Below are 26753 nucleotides of genomic sequence, written 5' to 3' on the forward strand. Positions count from 1 at the left end.
TTCTGACTCCAGCTGTCCTTGCAATATATATTTTTAATGCTCTGACAACGTCCAGTAACTTGGAGTCCTCCAAGTCACTTGTAGCCGCAGGCACTACAATAGGCTGGTTCAGATGAAATGCTGACACCACCTTAGGGAGAAAATGCGGACGAGTCCGCAGTTCTGCCCTGTCCGAATGGAAAATCAGATATGGGCTTTTGTAAGATAAAGCTGCCAGTTCTGACACTCTCCTGGCCGAAGCCAGGGCTAGTAACATGGTCACTTTCCATGTGAGATATTTTAAATCCACCTTTTTTAGTGGTTCAAACCAATGAGATTTTAGAAATTCCAAAACCACATTGAGATCCCACGGTGCCACTGGAGGCACCACAGGAGGCTGTATATGCAGCACTCCCTTAACAAAAGTCTGGACTTCAGGAACTGAAGCCAATTCTTTTTGAAAGAAAATCGACAGGGCCGAAATTTGAACCTTAATAGATCCCAATTTGAGACCCATAGACAATCCTGATTGCAGGAAATGTAGGAATCGACCCAGTTGAAATTCCTCCGTCGGAGCACTCCGATCCTCGCACCACGCAACATATCTTCGCCAAATGCGGTGATAGTGTTGCACGGTTACTTCCTTCCTTGCTTTAATCAAAGTAGGAATGACTTCTTCCGGCATGCCTTTTTCCTTTAGGATCCGGCGTTCAACCGCCATGCCGTCAAACGCAGCCGCGGTAAGTCTTGAAACAGACAGGGACCCTGCTGAAGCAAGTCCCTCCTTAGAGGTAGAGGCCACGGATCTTCCGTGATCATCTCTTGAAGTTCCGGGTACCAAGTCCTTCTTGGCCAATCCGGAACCACTAGTATCGTTCTTACGCCTCTTTGCCGTATAATTCTCAATACTTTTGGTATGAGAGGCAGAGGAGGAAACACATACACCGACTGGTACACCCAAGGCGTTACCAGCGCGTCCACAGCTATTGCCTGCGGATCTCTTGACCTGGCGCAATACCTGTCCAGTTTTTTGTTGAGGCGAGACGCCATCATGTCCACCATTGGTCTTTCCCAACGGGTTACCAGCATGTGGAAGACTTCCGGATGAAGTCCCCACTCTCCCGGGTGAAGGTCGTGTCTGCTGAGGAAGTCTGCTTCCCAGTTGTCCACTCCCGGGATGAACACTGCTGACAGTGCTATCACATGATTCTCTGCCCAGCGAAGAATCCTTGCAGCTTCTGCCATTGCACTCCTGCTTCTTGTGCCGCCCTGTCTGTTCACATGGGCGACTGCCGTGATGTTGTCCGACTGGATCAACACCGGTTTTCCTTGAAGCAGAGGTTCTGCCTGGCTTAGAGCATTGTAGATTGCTCTTAGTTCCAGAATGTTTATGTGAAGAGACGTTTCCAGGCTCGTCCACACTCCCTGGAAGTTTCTTCCTTGTGTGACTGCTCCCCAGCCTCTCAGGCTGGCGTCCGTGGTCACCAGGATCCAATCCTGTATGCCGAATCTGCGGCCCTCCAATAGATGAGCACTCTGCAACCACCACAGAAGAGATACCCTTGTCTTTGGAGACAGGGTTATCCGCTGGTGCATCTGAAGATGCGACCCTGACCATTTGTCTAACAGATCCCTCTGGAAAATTCGTGCATGGAATCTGCCGAATGGAATTGCTTCGTAAGAAGCCACCATTTTTCCCAGGACTCTTGTGCATTGATGTACAGACACCTTTCCTGGTTTTAGGAGGTTCCTGACAAGCTCGGACAACTCCTTGGCTTTTTTCTCCGGGAGAAAAACCTTTTTCTGAACCGTGTCCAGAATCATCCCTAGGAACAGCAGACGAGTTGTCGGCATTAACTGGGATTTTGGAATATTCAGAATCCAGCCGTGTTGTTTTAGCACTTCTTGAGACAGTGCTAATCCCCTCTCTAGCTGTTCTCTGGACCTTGCCCTTATTAGGAGATCGTCCAAGTATGGGATAATTAATACGCCTTTTCTTCGAAGAATCATCATCTCGGCCATTACCTTTGTAAAGACCCGAGGTGCCGTGGACAATCCGAACGGCAGCGTCTGAAACTGATAGTGACAGTTTTGTACAACGAACCTGAGGTACCCCTGGTGTGAGGGGTAAATTGGAACGTGGAGGTACGCATCCTTGATGTCCAAGGACACCATAAAGTCCCCTTCTTCCAGGTTCGCTATCACTGCTCTGAGTGACTCCATTTTGAACTTGAACTTCTTTATGTACAGGTTCAAGGACTTCAGATTTAGAATAGGTCTTACCGAGCCGTCCGGCTTCGGTACCACAAATAGAGTGGAATAATACCCCTTTCCCTGTTGTAGAAGAGGTACCTTGACTATCACCTGCTGAGAGTACAGCTTGTGAATGGCTTCCAAAACCGTCTCCCTTTCGGAGGGGGACGTTGGTAAAGCAGACTTCAGGAAACGGCGAGGCGGATCTGTCTCTAGTTCCAACCTGTACCCCTGAGATATTATCTGCAGGATCCAGGGATCTACCTGCGAGTGAGCCCACTGCGCGCTGAAATGCTTGAGACGACCGCCCACCGCCCCCGAGTCCGCTTGAGAAGCCCCAGCGTCATGCTGAGGCTTTTGTAGAAGCGGGGGAGGGCTTCTGTTCCTGGGAAGGAGCTGCCTGTTGGTGTCTCTTCCCCCTTCCTCTGCCTCGTGGCAGATATGAATATCCCTTTGCTCTCTTGTTTTTAAAGGAACGAAAGGACTGCGGTTGAAAAGTCGGTGTCTTTTTCTGCTGGGGAGTAGCTTGAGGTAAAAAGGTGGATTTCCCGACTGTAGCCGTGGCCACCAAATCTGATAGACCGACTCCAAATAACTCCTCCCCTTTATACGGCAAAACTTCCATATGCCGTTTTGAGTCCGCATCGCCTGACCACTGTCGCGTCCATAAACTTCTTCTGGCCGAAATGGACATAGCACTTACCCGTGATGCCAGTGTGCAGATATCCCTCTGTGCATCACGCATATAAAGAAATGCATCCTTTATTTGCTCTAAAGACAGTAAAACATTGTCCCTATCCTGGGTATCAATATTTTCAATCAGGGACTCTGACCAAACTACTCCAGCACTGCACATCCAGGCTGACGCTATAGCTGGTCGTAGTATAACACCTGTATGTGTGTATATACTTTTTTGGATATTTTCCATCCTCCTATCTGTTGGATCTTTAAGTGCGGCCGTCTCAGGAGAGGGTAACGCCACTTGTTTAGATAAGCGTGTGAGCGCCTTATCCACCCTAGGAGGTGTTTCCCAGCGCGCCCTAACCTCTGACGGGAAAGGGTATAAAGCTAATAACTTCTTTGAAATTAGCATCTTTTTATCGGGGGCAACCCACGCTTCATCACATACATCATTTAGTTCTTCTGATTCAGGAAAAACTATAGGTAGTTTTTTCACACCCCACATAATACCCTGTTTAGTGGTACCAGTAGTATCAGCTAAATGTAACGCCTCCTTCATTGCCAAAATCATATAACGTGTGGCCCTACTGGAAAATACGGTTGATTCGTCACCGTCGCCACTGGAATCAGTGCCTGTGTCTGGGTCTGTGTCGACCGACTGAGGCAAAGGGCGTTTTACAGCCCCTGACGGTGTTTGAGGCGCCTGGACAGGCACTAACTGATTGTCCGGCCGTCTCATGTCGACAAACGACTGCTTTAGCGTGTTGACACTATCCCGTAATTCCATAAATAAAGGCATCCATTCTGGTGTCGACCCCCTAGGAGGTGACATCCCCATATTTGGCAATTGCTCCGCCTCCACACCAATATCGTCCTCATACATGTCGACACACACGTACCGACACACAGCAGACACACAGGGAATGCTCTTAACGAAGACAGGACCCCACTAGCCCTTTGGGGAGACAGAGGGAGAGTTTGCCAGCACACACCAAAAGCGCTATATATGACAGGGATAGCCTTATAATAAGTGCTCCCTGTATAGCTGCTTTTATAATATAATTTTTGCCACTATTTTGCCCCCCCTCTCTTGTTTTACCCTGTTTCTGTAGTGCAGTGCAGGGGAGAGACCTGGGAGCCGTCCTGACCAGCGGAGCTGTGTAAGGAAAATGGCGCTGTGTGCTGAGGAGATAGGCCCCGCCCCTTTTCCGGCGGGCTCGTCTCCCGCTCTTTAGTGTATTCTGGCAGGGGTTAAATATCTCCATATAGCCCCGGAGGCTATATGTGAGGTATTTTTTAGCCAAATAGGTTTTCATTTGCCTCCCAGGGCGCTCCCCTCCCAGCGCCCTGCACCCTCAGTGACTGCCGTGTGAAGTGTGCTGAGAGGAAAATGGCGCACAGCTGCAGTGCTGTGCGCTACCTTTAGAAGACTGAGGAGTCTTCTGCCGCCGATTCTGGACCTCTTCATGTTTCAGCATCTGCAAGGGGGCCGGCGGCGAGGCTCCGGTGACCATCCAGGCTGTACCTGTGATCGTCCCTCTGGAGCTGATGTCCAGTAGCCAAGAAGCCAATCCATCCTGCACGCAGGTGAGTTCACTTCTTCTCCCCTAAGTCCCTCGTTGCAGTGATCCTGTTGCCAGCAGGACTCACTGTAAAATAAAAAACCTAAGCTAAACTTTCTCTAAGCAGCTCTTTAGGAGAGCCACCTAGATTGCACCCTTCTCGGCCGGGCACAAAAATCTAACTGGCTTGGAGGAGGGTCATAGGGGGAGGAGCCAGTGCACACCACCTGATCGGAAAGCTTTACTTTTGTGCCCTGTCTCCTGCGGAGCCGCTATTCCCCATGGTCCTTTCAGGAACCCCAGCATCCACTAGGACGATAGAGAAAAGAGGTAAGAGTTAAAGAGTACCATGAACATTCAGTTGTTGTATAAAGAGATGTGTGCGCATGGTGTTTTTGTGTGATAGATATTAAAATCACTAAATGGATACTTATATAAAACAAAATCACTTCTTTACACAACAGAATACTAACCATAGGATGGGAACACAATTGAGACAATGTAGCAGGGGAGTTCAAATAAGGACTGTGCACTTAGGATCCCACATTTTCACAAACTGAACACAAATAAAAACGCCATCTAGTGTCACCCAATGGACTATGAGAAAAGGATATAAACTTATATATAAAAAAAAAAAAACAACAAAAAAACCCCCAACATTTGCTGAAATATTACAAAGATTTTAACAACATGTATTTACACTATGTCAACTTACCAAAGAGACAACATTGTTTGTGATGACACCTCCAAATAAAGTTTTGACTGTGTTTTTCTGTCGAGCATGGTGGGAGGGGGCGACAACGAGAGAACAAAAAAATAAAATAAAAGTCAAGTTTTGTAGAAATCAACTGATAAGAACAACAACAACAACAGATAAGACAACAAAACTCACAAGTTCAGGAGACATTTCTTCAATCTTTGTAATGAGATCTGTAAAGAACTCAGTCATGTCTTTCTGTTCCCCCGTATTGAGTGGCTGTTTATCCATGGTGTACGTCTTGCAGAAAGGCCTGGGGTTGTAAGCTTTGCATTCACTCTCCTACAATAGAAACAATCATAGCAGTACATTTCTCTGGCATTCAACTTAAGATCATTTCAGAATGTGAGATTATAGTAATGAAATTAAGTAAATGCAAAATAAGAGTCCTTCACATGTAAGAGGATGCATGAAACATCTCAGAAAAATCCATGGTGTAGGACAATGGGGGCAGATGTATTAAGCTTTGAGAAGTGATAATGCAGTGATAAAGCAGTGGTAAATGCAAGGTGATAACGCACCAGCCAGTCAGCTACTACCTGTTAATTTACATATTGGAGCTGATTGGCTGCTGCGTTATCACCTTGCACTCATCACTGCTTTATCACTTCTCCAGGCTTATTACATCTGCCCCAAAATACTGTAAATCAGTGCTAAATATAAAAAGCTCAACTGGATTAATTATTATGCATAAATACTGTAGATGGTATAATTTATTTAAAAAAAGGAGGATTTTGGTACTTACTGATAAATCCTTTTTTCGGAAGCCATAGGGGACACTGGCACAACTTCAAGACTGTGGGGTGATGATGGTGGCTTACAGGGAGCTGGCACTTTAAATAATCTAAGAAGTGAAATAGGCTCCTCCCATTCTATCCCCCATCATCCCTCAGTTATGAATTAGCCGAGAGGAGACGGGAACAAGAGAACAGAAACTATACGAGGGAAGAGAGCATGTAACAATTAAACACAACAGAACAACAAGGAAGGCAAGAGAACAGCTATGGGCGGGCGGCCAGTGTCCCCTATGGCTTTCCGAAAAAGGGATTTATCGGTAAGTACCAAAATCTTCATTTTCTGTCAGCCACTATGGGACACTGGCACAACTTCAAGACTGTGGGGAAGTCCCAAAGTTTCCCCCCTGGGTGGGAGATTGCTCAGGACCTTGCAAAACAAGATGGCCAAACCGTGAAGATGAAGCTGCAAAAGTATCAAACTTGTAGAATTTAGCAAACGTATGAATACTGGACCTAGTGGCTGCACGAGTTGAGACGTGGTAGCCCCCCTACCAGTGGCCCACGAAGACCCAACTCAACACAGAGTGGGCAGCAATGGATACTGGCAGTCGCCTAGACTGGTGGTTATAGGCCTGACGAACAGTCAACTTAATAAAACGGGACAGGGTCTGCTTAGTAGCAGGCCACCCACCACCAGGGACATCATAAAGCACAAATAAAGCATCAGACTTCCTGAAAGGCACAGTCCGCTCTACGTGAATCTTCAAGGTTCTCACTACATCCAGAGGTGGTGTCCCAGAATCGCCCTGCAAAGATGGAACCACAATAGGCTGATTGGTGTGAAAAGCCGACACGACCTTGGCAAGGAAAGAAGCACGTGTTCTCAACTCCGCCCCATCAGGATGAAAATCAAAAAAAGGGGGGTCTGCAAGACACGACACTTAATTCAGAAACCTTCCGGGCTGAAGCTACTGCTAGTAGAAAAGTAGTCTTCCAAGTAGGTTATCGAAGGTCAGCTTCTTCCAAAGGTTGACAGTAGAAATTCCAGCGCCAGAATTAAATCCCAAGGAGCTGTAGGTGGAACAAACGGAGGTTGTACCCGTAAAACCCCTTGTAGAAAGGCTTGCACATCTGCCATGAGTGCTAGACGTTACTGAGAAGAAAAAAAAAAAAGAACTATAAAGCAGATGGGTGTAGTACTGATGACCGGCGGTCAGGAGACCGCCGGTCAGCTTACCGACGCCGGGATCCCGGCAGCATACAGACGCCGGGATCCCGGCGGGGAGGGGCGAGTGCAGCAAGCCCCTTGTGGGCTCGCTGCGCTCGCCACGGGTTCTATTCCCACTCTATGGGTGTCGTGGACACCCACGAGTGGAAATAGTCCCTGTTGGTCGGCATGCCGACCATCGGGATAGTGAGCAGTCGGGCTCGTGGAGGTCATGTGACTGTCGGTCAGCTGACAGGCGGTCACATGAATACCACCCAAAGCAGATACCTGTACCTTCAGGGATCCTAAACGAAGTCCGGAATCTAGTCCTGTTTGAAGAAACACCGTGAGAGACGAAAAGAATCCGATGGAAATCCTCTTCAATCACACCAAGCTATATAGGATCGCTAGATGCGATGGTAATGGGCTACCGTAACAGTTTTTTGTGCCAGCAACATTGTGGGGATCACACATTCTGGAATTTCTTTTCAGGATGTCTGCCTCAATAGCCATCCCGTTAAACGGAGCCGTGGTAAATCTGGATACACGAAAGGCCCTTGTTGAAGTAGATACGGATGCAGAGGAAGGAGGTCAAGGATCATCCGCTAGAAGAAAGCGCAGGTCTGAATACCAAGCCCTCCGAGGCCAATCTGGTGCCACCAGGATCACCGTGATTGACTCTCGTTTGATTCTCTTGAGAAATCGAGACAATAGAGGGAACGGAGAAAACACGCAAACTAGGTTGCACGGCCAGAGCGTCCACAGATTCCACTTGAGGATCCCGGGTTCTGGAGATGCATCTTGGAAGCGGATGATTGAGATGGGATGCCATGAGATCCACGTCTGGACACCCCCAGCGTTATATCAGATCATTGAACACCTCCATGTGAAGTGCCCATTCTCCCGAATGTAGATCCTGACGGCTGAGGTAGTCTGCTTCCCAATTGTCCACTCCTGGAATGAATACTGAATTGCTTTCTGCCCATTGGAGAATATGTGACACCTCTTGCATTGCCTGGCGACTGTAAGTTCCACCTTGTTTGTTTACATACGCTACAGCAGTCGCATTGTCAAATTGAACTTTTACCGCCTTGGATCGAAGAATGTGGGTGGCTTGTACCAGCACATTGTAGATCGCTCTCAGTTCCAACACATTTATTAGCAACAGCGATTCTTGTGGAGACCAGTGGCCCTGAAGATGGGAGTCCAACACAACCGCACCCCATCCCCTGAGGCTGGCATCCGTCGTGAGGAGTGTTCAGTCCCACACACCGAACCACCTGCTCGCAGTGAGATTGCGCAGCTGGAGCCACCAAAGCAGCGAAAGTCGTGACTCCGGAGTTAGCCAAAATAACCGTTGAACGTGTAGATGCGACCCCGACCATTGATGTAACAGGTCCAGCTGGAAAGGACGTGATTAAAAATGTCCGAACTCCAGAGTTTCGAAAGCAGCTACCGTCTACCCAAGCAGATGAATGCATAAATGGACTGATAACCGTCGTGGCTTGAGAACAGGCCTGACCAGTTTATGTTTACTCAGAGTTTTGTCTCGTGGCAGAAAAACTCTGTACTCTGGTGTCCAGGATCACACCGAGAAACTGGAGATGCTGCTGTTATGTCTGAAGGTTGGATTATTGAAAATTTATCATCCATCCATGTTCTACCAAACACATTTTATGTTAATAGAGCATGCTCCTGGAGAATGAGATCTGATGGAGCCTTGAGGAGGAGGTTGTCTAGGTATGGTATTATTGTGATTCCCAATGATCTGAGGTGAACAACCATCACAGACATGACCTTGGTAAACACTCTGGGTGCTGTGGACAGTACGAATGGTAAGGCTCTGAACTGAAAATTATCCTGTTGAATCGCGAACCTGAGAAATGCTTGGGGAGGTTCCCAAATCGGAATGTGGAGATATACATCCTTGATGTCTAGAGAGATCATGAATTCTTTGGGTTCCAGGCTCGAAATCACAGAGTTGAACGACTCCATCTTGAACAGGTAATAAGATAGAAAATGATTAATGATTTCAGGTTCAGGATTGGTCTTACCGTATCGTCTGGTTTTGGAACTACGAAAAGTTTGGAGTAGTAACCCTTTTTCCATTGACTCAGTGGTACCAGCATTAGCACAGCTGATTCTACTAAGGTCCGTTTTGCACTTTGAAGGGCTAAACGTTTGTCCAGAAGTATGGAAGGACCCTTGGGAGATGATGCTGCGAATCCACGCATTGTCGGATATTTTGAACCAGGCATCCTGAAAATTTTGAAGCCGCACTCCTAACGTACCTGGGCCCAGGTGGGGAGACCGTCATGCCACGGTCTTTTCTGTAGGCTTTGGGTCTTGACAACGAGCAGCGACTGGTTGCTTGTCGCGACCTCTACCTCGCAAGGGTGTAGCTCTTCCGTGTCCTCTAAAAGGTTGAGTGGAACAAAAGGATGTTCCAGTATAAGAGTGTTTAGATGATGGTGGAAGAGTCGGTAAGAAGGTAGATTTACCACCCATAGCTTGTAGAATAAAAGTGTCTAGTTCTTTTCCAGAAAGAATGTCACCTGTAAAAGGAAGTGCCTCCGCCGCTCTTTTTGACTCCGTGTCTACTTGCCATGACCTCAGCCAAATGGCTCTTCTTTATGCAATAGCTGCTGCTGAGATCGTCGAGTTAACTTGTCCGATATCTTTAACAGCTTCTTTCTTTGTGTTCTGCTAGGATAACTATGTCTTCTAACGGAACCCACTCTTGTAAATTTTTAATCAACTTACTGGCCCAATGCTCCACTGCCTTGTTCACCCAGGAACTCACCAAGGTTGGTCTAAGTGCAACCCCAGCGGACAAATAAATGGACTTCAACATGCTGTCCAACTTCCTGTCAGAAGGGTCTTTCAAAGAAGTTGCTCCCGGAACAGGCAATGCTGTTTTCTTTGACAACCTGGAAAGAGAGGTGTCCACTAGAGGTGACTTCTCCCATTTATCAGTCATAGCTGATGGAAACGGATAAATACTAAGGAATCTTTTGGGCATCTGAAATCGCTTGTCCGGGTTTTTCCAAGCCTCAGTCAGCTGATCATCCAGCTTCTTTGATAAAGGATACGTGACCGAAGAACGTTGTTTTCTACCAAATATCGCAGTATCTGGCAAATCCAGTGTTGTAGTCTCGGAAATGTTCAAAACTTGTCTTACAGCTAAAATAAGAGGATCAACCCCATGAGAAGGTTCTGGTAGAACCTTGTTTGCAATTTTGCCCAACTCACGATCGTCCTCCTCAGCTTCGTCCTGAGAGGGAAGTTCTTCTCCGGATTCATCAGACTGAAGAATTAAGGGCACTGGACGTTTCTTAGCCTTGGACACGGTCTGTGGCTGTTTACTGGACGAGTCCAAGCATTTTGTGATACCATCTACCGACCTGGCTAATCCTGACACCCAAGGTGGCTCTGTAGCAACAGAAGTTACATCATTTGAGGAATCTCCCTAACCGTCTCACGAGTCTTCCGTAAAGCAGCCACCTCAGTATGTAATTGTGAGATGGTTCCTGTTAGCGCTACCGCCCAGGGGAGAAATTTATCATCTTGGGATGGGTTAACTAACGTAACTTCCAAAGCACATGCATCACACATGGAGGAATCGTCCGTGTGAGCTTTTTTTGTTACACTTCGCATAGACGAACAATTTTTGTGACGGCTTATCCACTGATCCCTTGTCATTGTAGAGACAATTTTCCACCAGCACTCTCAATAATATAAAGAAAGAGCGAGAAGAAAGTCAGAAGGATAGAGGGAAGTATTTGACTGACTCCCCTATTCTAAATCCCCTCAGCCACCAGCCTGTACTTTGTGCAGGCTTTTAAATTTCTGGCAGTCTGTAACAATGTGCACCTGTCTCTGCTCTACAGTGCAGATTCCTGAGGCGAAAGAAACAATTTTTGCCATTAATGAGCTGCCTAGCTGAGGAAGGAGTTTGACTGAGGTTGAAAACCCGCCAACTCTGCCCCCATCTCCTATGCAGAAGTATTCATCTCACCAGGTCCCGCCATTTTCAGTGGGTGCCTCAATTAAACAATAAGCTCATGTCCTCCTCCCCCTCTATCAATTAGACTTACTGCACTGGAGTGCTGGACTCTCTCTCCAGTTCCAGATTAAGTGTGTGTTTAATGCTGATAAACACTGCCGCGCCGTGTAATGTCAGGACGGCAGTGCAGGGAGATGGCTACTACATACATGACACCGGCGCTATGCGGGCCGCTCCACAATGTACAGGGGAACCACTCATTACCCCCACGCCACTGACCAGACACAGCGGGAAGAGAAGGACAAACTGGAAGCGGATACTACACTCTTCCCTTACACTGCTGCGCTGTGTACTGTCAGCGCGGCAGTGCAGGAAGACCTTAACGCCATCGCTGGAGAGATAGATGGGAGCAGGTGTGCGCTATTTCCCCACGCTGCCAAGCTAAGTCTGTCAGCGCGGCAGTGCAGTGGGAGTCTCGGTGACTTCGCAGCCAGTGTGACCGGGTAGAGGAGGTGATGGAGGCCAGCCGCTGTACCTACAAGGAGGCTCACTCACCAAACCAGAGCCTCAGGATACGGCTGTATTGGGAGGAACAGTGCTTCTCTGGTTAAGCGCTGTTCTCCGGTGCAGCTTGCTGCTGGTGTGTGACCTGGACCCCACTTCTCTGGATAAGTGGCGAAGGGTTACTGAGGCTAAGGAAACTAAGTCCCGAGAAAGAAGAAAAAAAAATTGAAATAAAGTAAAGTAATATAACTGAGCATGAGCTCAGTCAGCAGTGACCGGCTCCCTTGGCACAAATTAAAAACTGAGGGATGATGGGGGATAGAAGGGGGAGAAGCCTGTTTCACTTCTTAGATTATTTAAAGTGCCAGCTCCCTGTAAACCACCACCATCACCCGACAGTCTTGAAGTTATGCCAGTGTCCCCTAGTGGCTCACAGAAAAATATATGATCATGCCAAGGAAAATATACTATACCCAGTTTAGACCCAACAGCAATAACATTAAAACAATTAACAGTTGAAGTGAATAACACGGATTATCTCATTACAATGGAACCTGTCAAGGGTGGGTTATATATTGGACAGAAAGTGAACAGTCACTTCTTGAAGTTAAAGTACTGAAAGCAGGAAAAACCTGCAAGTGTAAGGATCTGAGCGAATCTGAAAAGGACCAAATAGTGATGGTAAGGGTGTTCCCGGTATGAAGTGGATAGCACCTACTAAAAATGGTGCAAGGATCAACAACCAGTAAACTGGCGACAGAATCATGGATGCCCAAGGCTTATTGGAGGTGTGTGGAGAGGCTAGCCTGTCTGGTCCAATCCCGAGAAGCGCTAATGGAACACAAATTTCTGAAAAAGGTTATGCTGGCATCACAGCTTGCTGCGTATGGGGCTGTGTAGCCACAGACTGGTCTGAGTGCCCATGCTGACTCTTGTCCACTGCCGAAAGCACCTACAGTACAATGGGCAGTGTGCGTCAGAACTGGATCATGGAGCAACCGAAGAAGGCGGGCAGGCCTGATGAATAACGTTTTCTATTACATCATGTGGATAGCCGGGTGCGTATGTGTTGTTTACTTGGGGGGAAGAGATGGCACCAGGATAAGAAGACAAGCCTGCAGAGGCAGTGTGATGCTCTGGGCAATGTTCTGCTGGGAAACCTTGGGTCCTGCCATTCATGTGGATGTTAGTTTGAGATGTACCACCTATCTAAAACATTGCTGCAAGCCAAGTACACCTCTTCACGGCAATGGTATTACCTGATGGCAGTGACCTCTTCCAGCAGGATAATGCGCACTGCCACACTGCAAACATTTTTTAGGAATGGTTTGAGGAACATGACAAAGACTTCAACGTGTTGATTTGGCCTCCAAGGTCCCTGGATTTGAAGCAGATCTCGCATGTGAGATGCGCTGGAAAAATAAGGCACAGCCAGGGAAGACCCACCTCACAGCATACAGGACTGAAATGATCTGCATGTAAGATACCACAAGACCCTTTTGCTTTAGTGCCACGAGGGAGACCTACGTAATATTAGGCAATTATGGCTAATGGGTATATATAAACAGTACTCTTTTTGTTCTACTTTCTACACCATGGTTTTGGTGTCTGGCTCAGTGAACATACTGTATGTATCCTTGATTTAATGGTTTAAAAATACAGAAATTAATATAATAAGAATTTACTTACCGATAATTCTATTTCTCGGAGTCCGTAGTGGATGCTGGGGTTCCTGAAAGGACCATGGGGAATAGCGGCTCCGCAGGAGACAGGGCACAAAAAAGTAAAGCTTTACTAGGTCAGGTGGTGTGCACTGGCTCCTCCCCCTATGACCCTCCTCCAGACTCCAGTTAGGTACTGTGCCCGGACGAGCATACACAATAAGGGAGGCATTTTGAATCCCGGGTAAGACTCATACCAGCCACACCAATCACACCGTACAACTTGTGATCTAAACCCAGTTAACAGTATGACAACAGAAAGGGCCTCTTAAGATGGCTCCTTAACAATAACCCGAATTAGTTAACAATAACTATGTACAAGTATTGCAGATAATCCGCACTTGGGATGGGCGCCCAGCATCCACTACGGACTCCGAGAAATAGAATTATCGGTAAGTAAATTCTTATTTTCTCTATCGTCCTAAGTGGATGCTGGGGTTCCTGAAAGGACCATGGGGATTATACCAAAGCTCCCAAACGGGCGGGAGAGTGCGGATGACTCTGCAGCACCGAATGAGAGAACTCCAGGTCCTCCTTTGCCAGGGTATCAAATTTGTAAAATTTTACAAACGTGTTCTCCCCCGACCACGTAGCTGCTCGGCAGAGTTGTAATGCCGAGACCCCTCGGGCAGCCGCCCAAGATGAGCCCACCTTCCTTGTGGAGTGGGCTTTTACAGTTTTAGGCTGTGGCAGGCCTGCCACAGAATGTGCAAGTTGAATTGTGTTACAAATCCAACGAGCAATCGACTGCTTAGAAGCAGGTGCGCCCAACTTGTTGGGTGCATACAATATAAACAGCGAGTCAGATTTTCTGACTCCAGCCGTCCTTGCAATGTATATTTTTAAGGCTCTGACAACGTCCAACAACTTGGAGTCCTCCAAGTCGCTAGTGGCCGCAGGCACCACAATAGGTTGGTTCAGATGAAATGCTGATACCACTTTAGGGAGAAAATGCGGACGAGTCCGCAGTTCTGCCCTATCCGAATGGAAGATTAGATAAGGACTTTTATAAGATAAAGCCGCCAATTCAGATACTCTCCTGGCAGAGGCCAGGGCTAGTAACATAGTCACTTTCAATGTGAGATATTTCAAATCCACCTTTTTCAATGGTTCAAACCAATGGGATTTGAGGAAATCTAAAACTACATTTAGATCCCACGGTGCCACCGGAGGCACCACAGGAGGCTGTATATGCAGTACTCCCTTGACAAAAGTCTGGACCTCAGGGACAGAGGCCAATTCTTTTTGGAAGAATATTGACAGGGCCGAAATTTGAACCTTAATGGATCCCAATTTGAGACCCATAGATAATCCTGATTGCAGGAAATGTAGGAAACGACCCAGTTGGAATTCCTCCGTCGGAACCCTCCGATCCTCGCACCACGCTACATATTTTCGCCAAATGCGGTGATAATGTTTCACGGTGACTTCCTTCCGTGCCTTAATCAAGGTAGGAATGACTTCTTCTGGAATGCCTTTCCCTTTTAGGATCTGGCGTTCAACCGCCATGCCGTCAAACGCAGCCGCGGTAAGTCTTGAAAAAGACAGGGACCCTGCTGTAGCAGGTCCCTTCTCAGAGGTAGAGGCCACGGTTCGTCCGTGAGCATCTCTTGAAGTTCCGGATACCAAGTCCTTCTCGGCCAATCCGGAACCACTAGTATTGTTCTTACTCTTCTTTGCCGTATGATCTTCAATACCTTTGGTATGAGCGGCAGAGGAGGAAACACATACACTGACTGGTACACCCAAGGAGTTACCAGTGCGTCCACAGCTATTGCCTGTGGATCTCTTGACCTGGCGCAATATTTGTCCAGTTTCTTGTTGAGGCGAGACGCCATCATGTCTACAATTGGTCTTTCCCAACGGTCTATTAACATGTTGAAGACTTCTGGATGTAGACCCCACTCTCCCGGATGAAGATCGTGTCTGCTGAGGAAGTCTGCTTCCCAGTTGTCCACGCCCGGGATGAACACTGCTGACAGTGCTATCACGTGATTCTCCGCCCAGCGAAGAATCTTGGCAGCTTCTGCCATTGCACTCCTGCTTCTTGTGCCGCCCTGCCTGTTTACATGGGCGACCGCCGTGATGTTGTCCGACTGAATCAACACCGGCTTTCCTTGCAGGAGAAGTTCCGCCTGGCTTAGAGCATTGTAGATTGCTCTTAGTTCCAGAATGTTTATGTGAAGAGACTTTTCCAGACTCGTCCATACTCCCTGGAAGTTTCTTCCTTGTGTGACTGCTCCCCAGCCTCTCAGGCTGGCGTCCGTGGTCACCAGGATCCAATCCTGAATGCCGAATCTGCGGCCTTCTAATAGGTGAGCCTTCTGCAACCACCACAGAAGTGACACCCTTGTCTTTGGTGACAGGGTTATTCGCAGGTGCATCTGCAGATGCGACCCTGACCATTTGTCCAACAGATCCCTTTGGAATATTCTTGCATGGAATCTGCCGAATGGAATTGCTTCGTAAGAAGCCACCATTTTTCCCAGGACTCTTGTGCATTGATGTACTGACACTTTTCCTGGTTTTAGGAGGTTCCTGACCAGATCGGATAACTCCTTGGCTTTTTCCTCTGGAAGGAAAACCTTTTTCTGAACCGTGTCCAGAATCATTCCTAGGAACAGCAGACGAGTTGTCGGGATTAAATGGGATTTTGGAATATTCAGAATCCACCCGTGTTGTCTTAGCACCTCTTGAGATAGTGCTAAAGCTGTCTCCAGCTGTTCTCTGGACCTTGCCCTTATTAGGAGATCGTCCAAGTATGGGATAACTAATACGCCTTTTCTTCGAAGAAGAATCATCATCTCGGCCATTACCTTGGTAAAGACCCGAGGCGCCGTGGACAATCCGAACGGCAGCGTCTGAAACTGATAGTGACAGTTTTGAACAATGAACCTGAGGTACCCCTGGTGTGCGGGGTAAATCGGAACGTGTAGATACGCATCCTTGATGTCCAAGGATACCATAAAGTCCCCTTCTTCCAGGTTCGCTATCACTGCTCTGAGTGACTCCATCTTGAACTTGAACTTTTTTATGTAGAGGTTCAAGGACTTCAGATTTAGAATAGGCCTTACCGAGCCATCCGGCTTCGGTACCACAAATAGAGTGGAATAATACCCCTTTCCTTGTTGTAATAGGGGTACTTTGACTATCACCTGCTGAGCGTACAGCTTGTGAATGGCTTCCAACACCCTCTCCCTTTCGGAAGAGACGGTTGGTAAGGCAGACTTCAGGAAACGATGAGGAGGATCCGTCTCTAATTCCAACCTGTACCCCTGAGATATTATCTGCAGGATCCAGGGGTCTACCTGCGAGTGAGCCCACTGCGCGCTGTAATTTTTGAGACGGCCCCCCACTGTCCTGGGAAGGAGCTGCCTGTTGGTGTCTCTTCCCTCTTCCTCTGCCTCGTGGCAGATACGACAAGCCCTTTGCTCTCTTATTTTTGTAGGAGCGAAAAGGCTGCGGTTGAAAGGTCGGTGCCTTTCTCTGTTGGGGAGTGACTTGAGGTAAAAAAGTGGATTTCCCGGCAGTAGCCGTGGCCACCAAGTCTGATAGACCAACTCCAAATAACTCCTCCCCTTTATACGGCAAAACCTCCATGTGACGTTTTGAATCCGCATCGCCTGTCCACTGTCGTGTCCATAAGGCTCTTCTGGCTGAAATGGACATAGCACTCATCCGAGATGCCAGTGTGCAAATATCCCTCTGTGCATCACGCATATAGATAAATGCATCCTTTATTTGTTCTAACGACAGTAAAACATTGTCCCTATCTAGGGTATCAATATTTTCAATCAGGGATTCTGACCAAACTACTCCAGCACTGCACATCCAGGCAGTTGCTATAGCTGGTCGTAGTATAACACCTGCATGTGTGTATATATTCTTTTGAATAACTTCCATCTTTCTATCTGATGGATCCTTAAGTGCGGCCGTCTCAGGAGAGGGTAACGCCACTTGTTTGGATAAGCGTGTGAGCGCCTTGTCCACCTTAGGGGGTGTTTCCCAGCGCGCCCTAACCTCTGGCGGGAAAGGGTATAATGCCAATAACTTTTTTGAAATTATCAACTTTTTATCAGGAGCAACCCACGCTTCATCACACACGTCATTTAATTCTTCTGATTCAGGAAAAACTGTTTGTAGTTTTTTTCACACCATACATAATACCCTGTTTTACGGTATCTGTAGTATCAGCTAAATGTAACGTCTCCTTCATTGCCAAAATCATATAACGTGTGGCCCTACTGGAAAATACGTTTGAATTTCTACCGTCGTCACTGGAATCAGTGCCCGTGTCTGGGTCTGTGTCGACCGACTGAGGCAAAGGGCGTTTTACAGCCCCTGACGGTGTTTGAGGCGCCTGGACAGGCATTAATTGATTGTCCGGCCGCCTCATGTCCTCAACTGACTGTTTAAGGGAAGATAAACCATCACGTAATTCCACAAATAAAGGCATCCATTCTGGTGTCGACCCCCTGGGGGGTGACATCTGCATATTTGGCAATTGCTCCGCCTCCACACCAATATCGTCCTCATACATGTCGACACCACGTACCGACACACACCGCAAACTCACAGGGAATGCTCTAATGAAGACAGGACCCACTAGCCCTTTTGGGGAGACAGAGGGAGAGTCTGCCAGCACACACCACAAAGCGCTATATATACAAGGGATATCCTTATATTAAGTGCTCCCTTATAGCTGCTTTAATATATATATATATAGCCATTAATGTGCCCCCCCTCTCTGTTTTACCCTGTTTCTGTAGTGCAGTGCAGGGGAGAGACCTGGGAGCCGTTCTGACCAGCGGAGCTGTGACAGAAAATGGCGCCGTGTGCTGAGGAGATAGGCCCCGCCCCTTTTTCGGCGGGTTCTTCTCCCGCTATTTTTCCAGTCAGGCAGGGGTTAAATATCTCCATATAGCCCCTATGGGCTATATGTGAGGTATTTTTAGCCTTGTATAAGGTTTATATTTGCCTCTCAGAGCGCCCCCCCCCAGCGCTCTGCACCCTCAGTGACTGCCCAGTGAAGTGTGCTGAGAGGAAAATGGCGCACAGCTGCAGTGCTGTGCGCTACCTTATGAAGACTGAGGAGTCTTCAGCCGCCGGTTTCCGGACCTCTTCACGCTTCAGCATCTGCAAGGGGGTCGGCGGCGCGGCTCCGGGACCGGACTCCACGGCTGGGCCTGTGTTCGATCCCTCTGGAGCTAATGGTGTCCAGTAGCCAAGCAGCAAATCCACTCTGCATGCAGGTGAGTTTACTACTTTCCCCCTAAGTCCCACGTTGCAGTGATCCTGTTGCCAGCAGGACTCACTGTAAAGAAAAAAACCTAAACTAAACTTTCTCTAAGCAGCTCTTTAGGAGAGCCACCTAGATTGCACCCTTCTCGTTCGGGCACAAAATCTAACTGGAGTCTGGAGGAGGGTCATAGGGGGAGGAGCCAGTGCACACCACCTGACCTAGTAAAGCTTTACTTTTTTGTGCCCTGTCTCCTGCGGAGCCGCTATTCCCCATGGTCCTTTCAGGAACCCCAGCATCCACTTAGGACGATAGAGAAATAAGGGTATATTCAAATTAAGGTCGAAAAGACGTCAGTTTTCGACTTTTTCAGGTCGGAAGGGGTTCTGACCTATTCAGTCCCGAGCATCTTTATACGACAAGTTGGGGAATTCGACTTGTCGAATAGTACGTGAATTGGTGGTATAGCTGCCGATTTGCGTACTTCTGAGGGAAACAGGGCCAAATTCGACAGGTTTTGGCCCAATTTCCGACCATCTCAGTTCAACTTAAAAAAAAGTCGGATTGAGATGAGGGACCCGGGAGGTGGAGAGGGGGGGGGGGGGGGGGGGAGAGCCGCAGGCAGACGGGGGAGAGCCGCGGGCAGACGGGGGACAGCAGCGCTGCAGGTGGATGTGTCATAGCCGCCGCTCACGGCAGCGTCCACCCGGCTCAAGCAAATTAGGTCCTGCTTGCTGGAGCCGGGTGGATGCTGCTGTGAGGTCTGGCGGCTGTGCCACATCCTCCTGCAGCGCTGCTGTCCCTCGTCTGCCCGCGGCTTTCCCCCCTCTCTGATCTCTCATCTCAATTCGCATTTTTTTAAGTCGAATTGAGATGAGCATTGAATAGCCCTTGTCGGATCCATTCCGACAAATGCACGTCGGAATGGATCCGACCCTAACTGAATATACCCCATAATGTGTTTAACACTCATTATAGTGGTTCAGTGGGATTCAGTGCACCTAGAGTTGCATTGTGCCGTCACTCTGGTACCTGGGAATTGGAGCACTATGGTGGAGGATAATCCCCCATCCTCTGTAGTTCAGTGTTGAATTGGAGGGATGCATGTGTATTTGGGCTACTTTCGCTGATCCAAAGTGCTGGGAACAGGAGAGGGCAATTCAGTGATAGTAGCTCTGGGGAGCAGTTGCAAAGTGTGGAAAGGGGACTTGCGGTATTTGGCTGCTGCAACTTGGCCCTATACAATGGATAATGTAATCGGCAATGCCAGCAGGATTCAAAAGAATCATTCCCATAGGCTGGCTCCACAGTCAAGTTCACAGCGATTGGGGCACTATGGAGGTACGCAGCTTATCACCTACAGTCAGCGAGTATCTGATGACCAAGCAACAGCAGTCATGAACAATAGGCTACTAACTTGGAGTGCAGAAATAATACGACAAATCTATAGAAAACCCTCACCCAGAGAAAGTTGAAGATTAAGCCCATGCAATTAAGTATTAGAACGGTAATTGATAACATTTAATATTTAATTATACAAATATTTTCCCTAATGCAGACAACGATCTACCTCCCAATATGCTTTAGATCCAGACATTTCTGTTGCATTTCTACATGGCTTATCCTAACCAACAGGGCAAACTATCTTTTTACCAGCAGCCAAAGGGTTATACAAGTATATGCCTGCTATGTGGCAATGCTGAAGTCACTGCATTTAGAACATGCCATTTTCAAGAAGAGACAAATGGATCTGTACATTGGTGGGAGAGCATGCCACAGAAACACTCATGTACTGCAGTTGTGCTCTTAACCTAAGACATGACATTTCAGTCAATTAGTTTACCAGAGAAAAATACAAATGAAAGACATTTTAGTTTTAAACTGCTAAAGTGAAAAGACACTTACCATTAAATATGTAAACATTTTTTGCAGTTCCAGCAAGGTAGTCTTATGTTTAATATCATCCGAATACTGCAAAAATAAGGTAAAGATCTGTACTTATACATTAAGAATTTTTTATCCAGTTGTTAGCTGTGCAATTTTGTTCTTGGTGGGGGGATTGGACTAGACACCCCAATTGTAAACCTTAATCTTGGATACACATATAATTTATCAGTATTTGGAACGGGTCAGGGGCGTGGGGATCCCTGGGTTTGTATGGCTAGGCTGCTTCAGGACATCATAATTGTAACAACCTAACATTTTAGCACCTAAGTTTTTCGCAGTCAGCCACTAGGGGACACTAGAATATGCTGACACTGGGGTATAAACGGGTGGCTATAGGGAGCCTTGCACTTTAAATTTTAAAGAAGTGTGAAAACTCTTCCCCCTCTATCCACCCAACAGCCCCCAGTTTTAGAATTATACCGATTGAGCCAGTCACGCTTAGCTGTGCTCCAGCCTGGAATTATTTTTTTTCTCCTTTTTATTTCTTGGCCTCAGGACAACCCTTCCCCACTTATGTGAGAAGTGGGGTCCGGGTCCGTTTCACCTCGGTGCGCATGGAGGAGGATTAACAGCGTTTATATAAGAAGCGCTGCTACCCACACCAGACAGCCGCGGTCCTGGGGCGTTCAGCAGTGGCCTGTTACCCAATCAAAGCGCACACAATAGACTGGGAAAACAGCAGCATATTTCTACCCCTTCCTCCCTCTCACATAAGGGGAGAGGTACTGTTTGGTGCAGTGGCTGTTTATTATGAAAGCTACAGCTGGCAGCAGTTTACGGTTAGCGCTGATTTACAGCGTTTTTACCTCATTTCAGGTTCCACAGCAGGTCCATGTAAAAGAGCGGGCTTTCCCTGTCAATCAGGGCCAGGCTCCCTTAGCTACAGCAGAGTGCTAACAATGTTGCTATCTTCTCTGTCTCTTCACTGTAGGACTGAAAGTGGTTTCATATTACATTCACGGACTATCTTACTTCCTGCATGTCTTGACACAGGGGTACAGGCTCTGTTTGCTAAGGGAGTTGTGTGTATATTGATTTCTATAGGGGAGTGTGTATATATATATATATATATATATATATATATATATAAAAATATATAAAATAATAAGATTTTACTCACCGGTAAATCTATTTCTCGTAGTCCGTAGTGGATGCTGGGGACTCCGTAAGGACCATGGGGAATAGACGGGCTCCGCAGGAGACTGGGCACTCTATAAGAAAGATTTGGTACTATCTGGTGTGCACTGGCTCCTCCCTCTATGCCCCTCCTCCAGACCTCAGTTAGGATACTGTGCCCGGAAGAGCTGACACAATAAGGAAGGATTTTTTGAATCCCGGGTAAGACTCATACCAGCCACACCAATCACACCGTATAACTCGTGATACTATACCCAGTTAACAGTATGAAATATAACTGAGCCTCTCAACAGATGGCTCAACAATAACCCTTTAGTTAGGCAATAACTATATACAAGTATTGCAGACACTCCGCACTTGGGACGGGCTCCCAGCATCCACTACGGACTACGAGAAATAGATTTACCGGTAAGTAAAATCTTATTTTCTCTAACGTCCTAGTGGATGCTGGGGACTCCGTAAGGACCATGGGGATTATACCAAAGCTCCCAAACGGGCGGGAGAGTGCGGATGACTCTGCAGCACCGAATGAGAGAACTCAAGGTCCTCATCAGCCAGGGTATCAAATTTGTAGAATTTTGCAAACGTGTTTGCCCCTGACCAAGTAGCAGCTCGGCAAAGTTGTAAAGCCGAGACCCCTCGGGCAGCCGCCCAAGATGAGCACACCTTCCGCGTGGAATGGGCTTTTACAGATTTAGGCTGCGGTAAGCCTACCGCAGAATGCGCCAGCTGAATAGTGCTACAAATCCAGCGCGCAATAGACTGCTTAGAATCCTCCAAGTCCCCAGTAGCCGCAGGCACCACAATAGGTTGGTTCAAGTGAAAAGCAGATACCACCTTAGGGAGAAACTGGGGACGAGTCCTCAATTCTGCCCTATCCATATGAAAAATCAGATAAGGGCTTTTACAAGACAAAGCCGCCAATTCTGACACACACCTGGCCGAAGCCAAGGCCAATAACATGACCACTTTCCACGTGAGATATTTCAGATCCACAGTTTTAAGTGGTTCAAACCAATATGATTTTAGGAAATTCAACACCACATTGAGATCCCAAGGTGCCACGGGAGGCACAAAAGGGGGCTGAATATGAAGCACTCCCTTTACAAAAGTCTGAACTTCAGGCAGTGAAGCCAGTTCTTTCTGGAAGAAAATCGACAGGGCCGAAATCTGGACTTTAATGGAACCCAATTTTAGGCCCATAGTCACTCCCGACTGCAGGAAGTGTAGAAAGCGACCCAGCTGAAATTCCTCTGTTGGGGCCTTCTGAGCCTCACACCACGCAACATATCTTCGCCAAATACGGTGATAATGGTTCGCGGTTACTTCTTTCCTGGCTTTTATTAGCGTAGGAATAACTTCCACCGGAATGCCCTTTTCCTTTAGGATCCGGAATTCAACCGCCATGCCGTCAAACGCAGCCGCGGTAAGTCTTGGAACAGACAGGGCCCCTGCTGCAGCAGATCCTGTCTGAGCGGCAGAGGCCATGGGTCCTCCGATATCATTTCCTGAAGTTCCGGGTACCAAGCCCTTCTTGGCCAATCCGGAACCACGAGTATCGTTCTTACTCCTCGCCTTCTTATTATTCTCAGTACCTTTGGTATGAGAGGCAGAGGAGGGAACACATAAACCGACTGGTACACCCACGGTGTCACTAGAGCGTCCACAGCTATCGCCTGAGGGTCCCTTGACCTGGCGCAATATCTCTTTAGCTTTTTGTTGAGGCGGGACGCCATCATGTCCACCTGTGGCCTTTCCCAACGGTTTACCAACAGTAGGAAGACTTCTGGATGAAGTCCCCACTCTCCCGGGTGTATGTCGTGTCTGCTGAGGAAGTCTGCTTCCCAGTTGTCCACTCCCGGAATGAACACTGCTGACAGTGCTAGTACGTGATTTTCCGCCCATCGGAGAATCCTTGTGGCTTCTGCCATTGCCATCCTGCTTCTTGTGCCGCCCTGTCGGTTCACATGGGCGACTGCCGTGATGTTGTCTGACTGGATCAGTACCGGCTGGTTTTGAAGCAGGGGTCTTGCCTGACTTAGGGCATTGTAAATGGCCCTTAGTTCCAGAATATTTATATGTAGGGAAGTCTCCTGACTTGACCATAGCCCTTGGAAGTTTCTTCCCTGTGTGACTGCTCCCCAGCCTCGAAGGCTGGCATCCGTGGTCACCAGGACCCAGTCCTGTATGCCGAATCTGCGGCCCTCTAGAAGATGAGCACTCTGCAGCCACCACAGTAGAGACACCCTGGTCCTTGGAAACAGGGTTATCATTTGATGCATCTGAAGATGCGATCCCGACCACTTGTCCAAGAGGTCCCACTGGAAGGTCCTCGCATGGAACCTGCCGAATGGAATTGCTTCGTATGAAGCCACCATTTTTCCCAGGACTCGTGTGCAACGATGCACCGATACCCGTTTTGGTTTTAGGAGGTCTCTGACTAGAGATGACAGCTCCTTGGCTTTCTCCTGCGGGAGAAACACTTTTTTCAGTTCTGTGTCCAAAATCATCCCCAGGAACAGTAAGCGAGTGGAAGGAACCAGCTGTGACTTTGGAATGTTCAGAATCCAGCCATGCTGTTGTAGCACCTCCTGAGATAGTGCTACTCCGACCAGTAACTGCTCCCTGGACCTCGCCTTTATAAGGAGATCGTCCAAGTATGGGATAATTAAAACTCCCTTTCTTCGAAGGAGTATCATCATTTCTGCCATTACCTTGGTAAACACCCTCGGTGCCGTGGACAGTCCAAACGGTAGTGTCTGGAATTGGTAATGGCAATCCTGTACCACAAATCTGAGGTACTCCTGGTGAGGAAGGTAAATAGGGACATGCAGGTAAGCATCCTTGATGTCCAGGGATACCATGTAATCCCCCTCGTCCAGGCTTGCAATAACCGCCCTGAGCGATTCCATCTTGAACTTGAATTTTGTTATGTAAGTGTTCAAGGATTTCAAATTTAAAATGGGTCTCACCGAACCGTCTGGTTTCGGTACCACAAACAGTGTGGAATAGTAGCCCCGGCCTTGTTGAAGTAGGGGTACCTTGACTATCACCTGCTGGGAATACAGCTTGTGAATGGCCTCTAGCACAGCCTCCCTGCCCGATGGAGTCGTCGGTAAGGCTGATTTGAGGAAACGGCGGGGGGGCGGCGCCTCGAATTCCAGCTTGTACCCCTGAGATACTACTTGAAGGATCCAGGGATCCACCCGTGAGCGAGTCCACTGATCGCTGAAATTTTTGAGGCGGCCCCCCACCGTACCTGGCTCCGCCTGTGGAGCCCCACCGTCATGCGGCTGATTTGGAAGAAGCGGGGGAGGACTTTTGGTCCTGGGAACCGGCTGTGTGTTGCAGCTTTTTCCCCCTTCCTCTGCCTCTAGACAGAAAGGACCCGCCTTTTCCGCGCCTGTTTTTCTGGGGTCGAAAGGACTGTACTTTGTCAATATTTTCCGACAGGGAATCTGACCAAGCAGCAGCAGCAGCACTGCACATCCAGGCTGAGGCAATAGCTGGTCTCAGTATAACACCAGTGTGTGTGTAAATAGATTTTAGGATAGCCTCCTGCTTTCTATCAGCAGGTTCCTTTAGGGCGGCCGTATCCGGAGACGGTAGTGCCACCTTTTTAGACAAACGTGTGAGCACTTTATCCTCCCTAGGGGGAGTTTCCCAACGTGACCTATCCTCTGACGAGAAAGGGAACGCCATTAGTAATTTTTTTGAAATCACCAATTTTTTTATCGGGGAAAGCCCACGCTTCTTCACACACCTCATTCAATTCCTCAGATGGGGGAAAAACTATAGGTAGTTTTTTCTCCCCAAACATAATACCCTTCTTTGAGGTACCCGGGTTTATATCAGTACGGTGTAATACCTCTTTCATTTCCTCAATCATGCCACAAATGGCCCTAGTGGACATTTAATTTGACTCGTCGTCGTCGACACTTGCATCAGTATCCGTGTCGACATCTGTGTCTGCCATCTGAGGTAGTGGTCGTTTCAGGGCCCCTGACGGCCTTTGAATCGTCTGGGCAGGCACGAGCTGAGAAGCCGGCTGTCCCGCATTTGGCATGTCGTCAAATTTTTTATGTAAGGAGTCGACACTTGCACGTAATTCCTTCCATAAATCCATCCACTCAGGTGTCTGCCCCGCAGGGGGTGACATCACATTAATAGGCATCTACTCCGCCTCCACATAAGTCTCCTCATTAAACATGTCGACACAGCCGTACCGACACACCGCACACACACAGGGAATGCTCTTACAAGGAGACAGGACCCCACAAAAGCCCTTTGGGGAGACAGAGAGAAAGTATGCCAGCACACACCAGAGCGCTATAATAATACAGGGACTAACTGAATTATGACCCTTTATAGCTGCTTATTATATTAAACTGCGCCCAAATTTAGTGCCCCCCTCAATTTTTTAACCTTTCCGTAGTGTAGACTGCAGGGGAGAGTCAGGGAGCTTCCTTCCAGCGGAACTGTGAGGGAATAATGGCGCCAGTGTGCTGAGGGAGAAGGCTCCGCCCCTTTTTCGGCGGCCTTTCTCCCGCTTTTTTCTGTAATTCTGGCAGGGGTAATTACCACATATATAGCCTCTGGGACTATATATTGTGGTTATTTTTGCCAGCCAAGGTGATATTATTGCTGCTCAGGGCGCCCCCCCCCCAGCGCCCTGCACCCTCAGTGACCGGAGTGTGAAGTGTGTATGAGGAGCAATGGCGCACAGCTGCAGTGCTGTGCGCTACCTTGGTGAAGACTGATGTCTTCTGCCGCCGATTTTCCGGACCATTTTCATGCTCCTGGCTCTGTAAGGGGGACGGCGGCGCGGCTCCGGGAACGAACACCAAGGACGAGTCCTGCGGTCGATCCCTCTGGAGCTAATGGTGTCCAGTAGCCTAAGAAGCCCAAGCTAGCTGCAAGCAGGTAGGTTCGCTTCTTCTCCCCTTAGTCCCACGATGCAGTGAGCCTGTTGCCAGCAGGTCTCACTGTAAAATAAAAAACCTAATTTTAAACTTTCTTTCTA

General features: G+C 48.0%; 1 protein-coding gene across 6 annotated transcripts in view; it reads right to left on the reverse strand.

Moving 5' to 3' along the window:
* The window catches only part of USP34 (ubiquitin specific peptidase 34), a 438538-nt gene that overhangs the window by 154532 nt on the left and 257253 nt on the right, over positions 1–26753 (reverse strand). For all 6 annotated transcript variants that reach the window (XM_063918244.1, XM_063918241.1, XM_063918240.1 and 3 more), the window contains 3 exons: positions 20552–20617; positions 5368–5514; positions 5191–5247 (listed from right to left, as the gene is read on the reverse strand). In XM_063918244.1, the coding sequence (XP_063774314.1) occupies positions 5191–5247; positions 5368–5514; positions 20552–20617 (270 nt within the window). The remainder of the gene's footprint in view (positions 1–5190; positions 5248–5367; positions 5515–20551; positions 20618–26753) is intronic.

The sequence above is a fragment of the Pseudophryne corroboree genome, chromosome 4, assembly GCF_028390025.1.
Source record: "Pseudophryne corroboree isolate aPseCor3 chromosome 4, aPseCor3.hap2, whole genome shotgun sequence".
Classification (NCBI taxonomy): Eukaryota; Metazoa; Chordata; class Amphibia; order Anura; family Myobatrachidae; genus Pseudophryne; species Pseudophryne corroboree.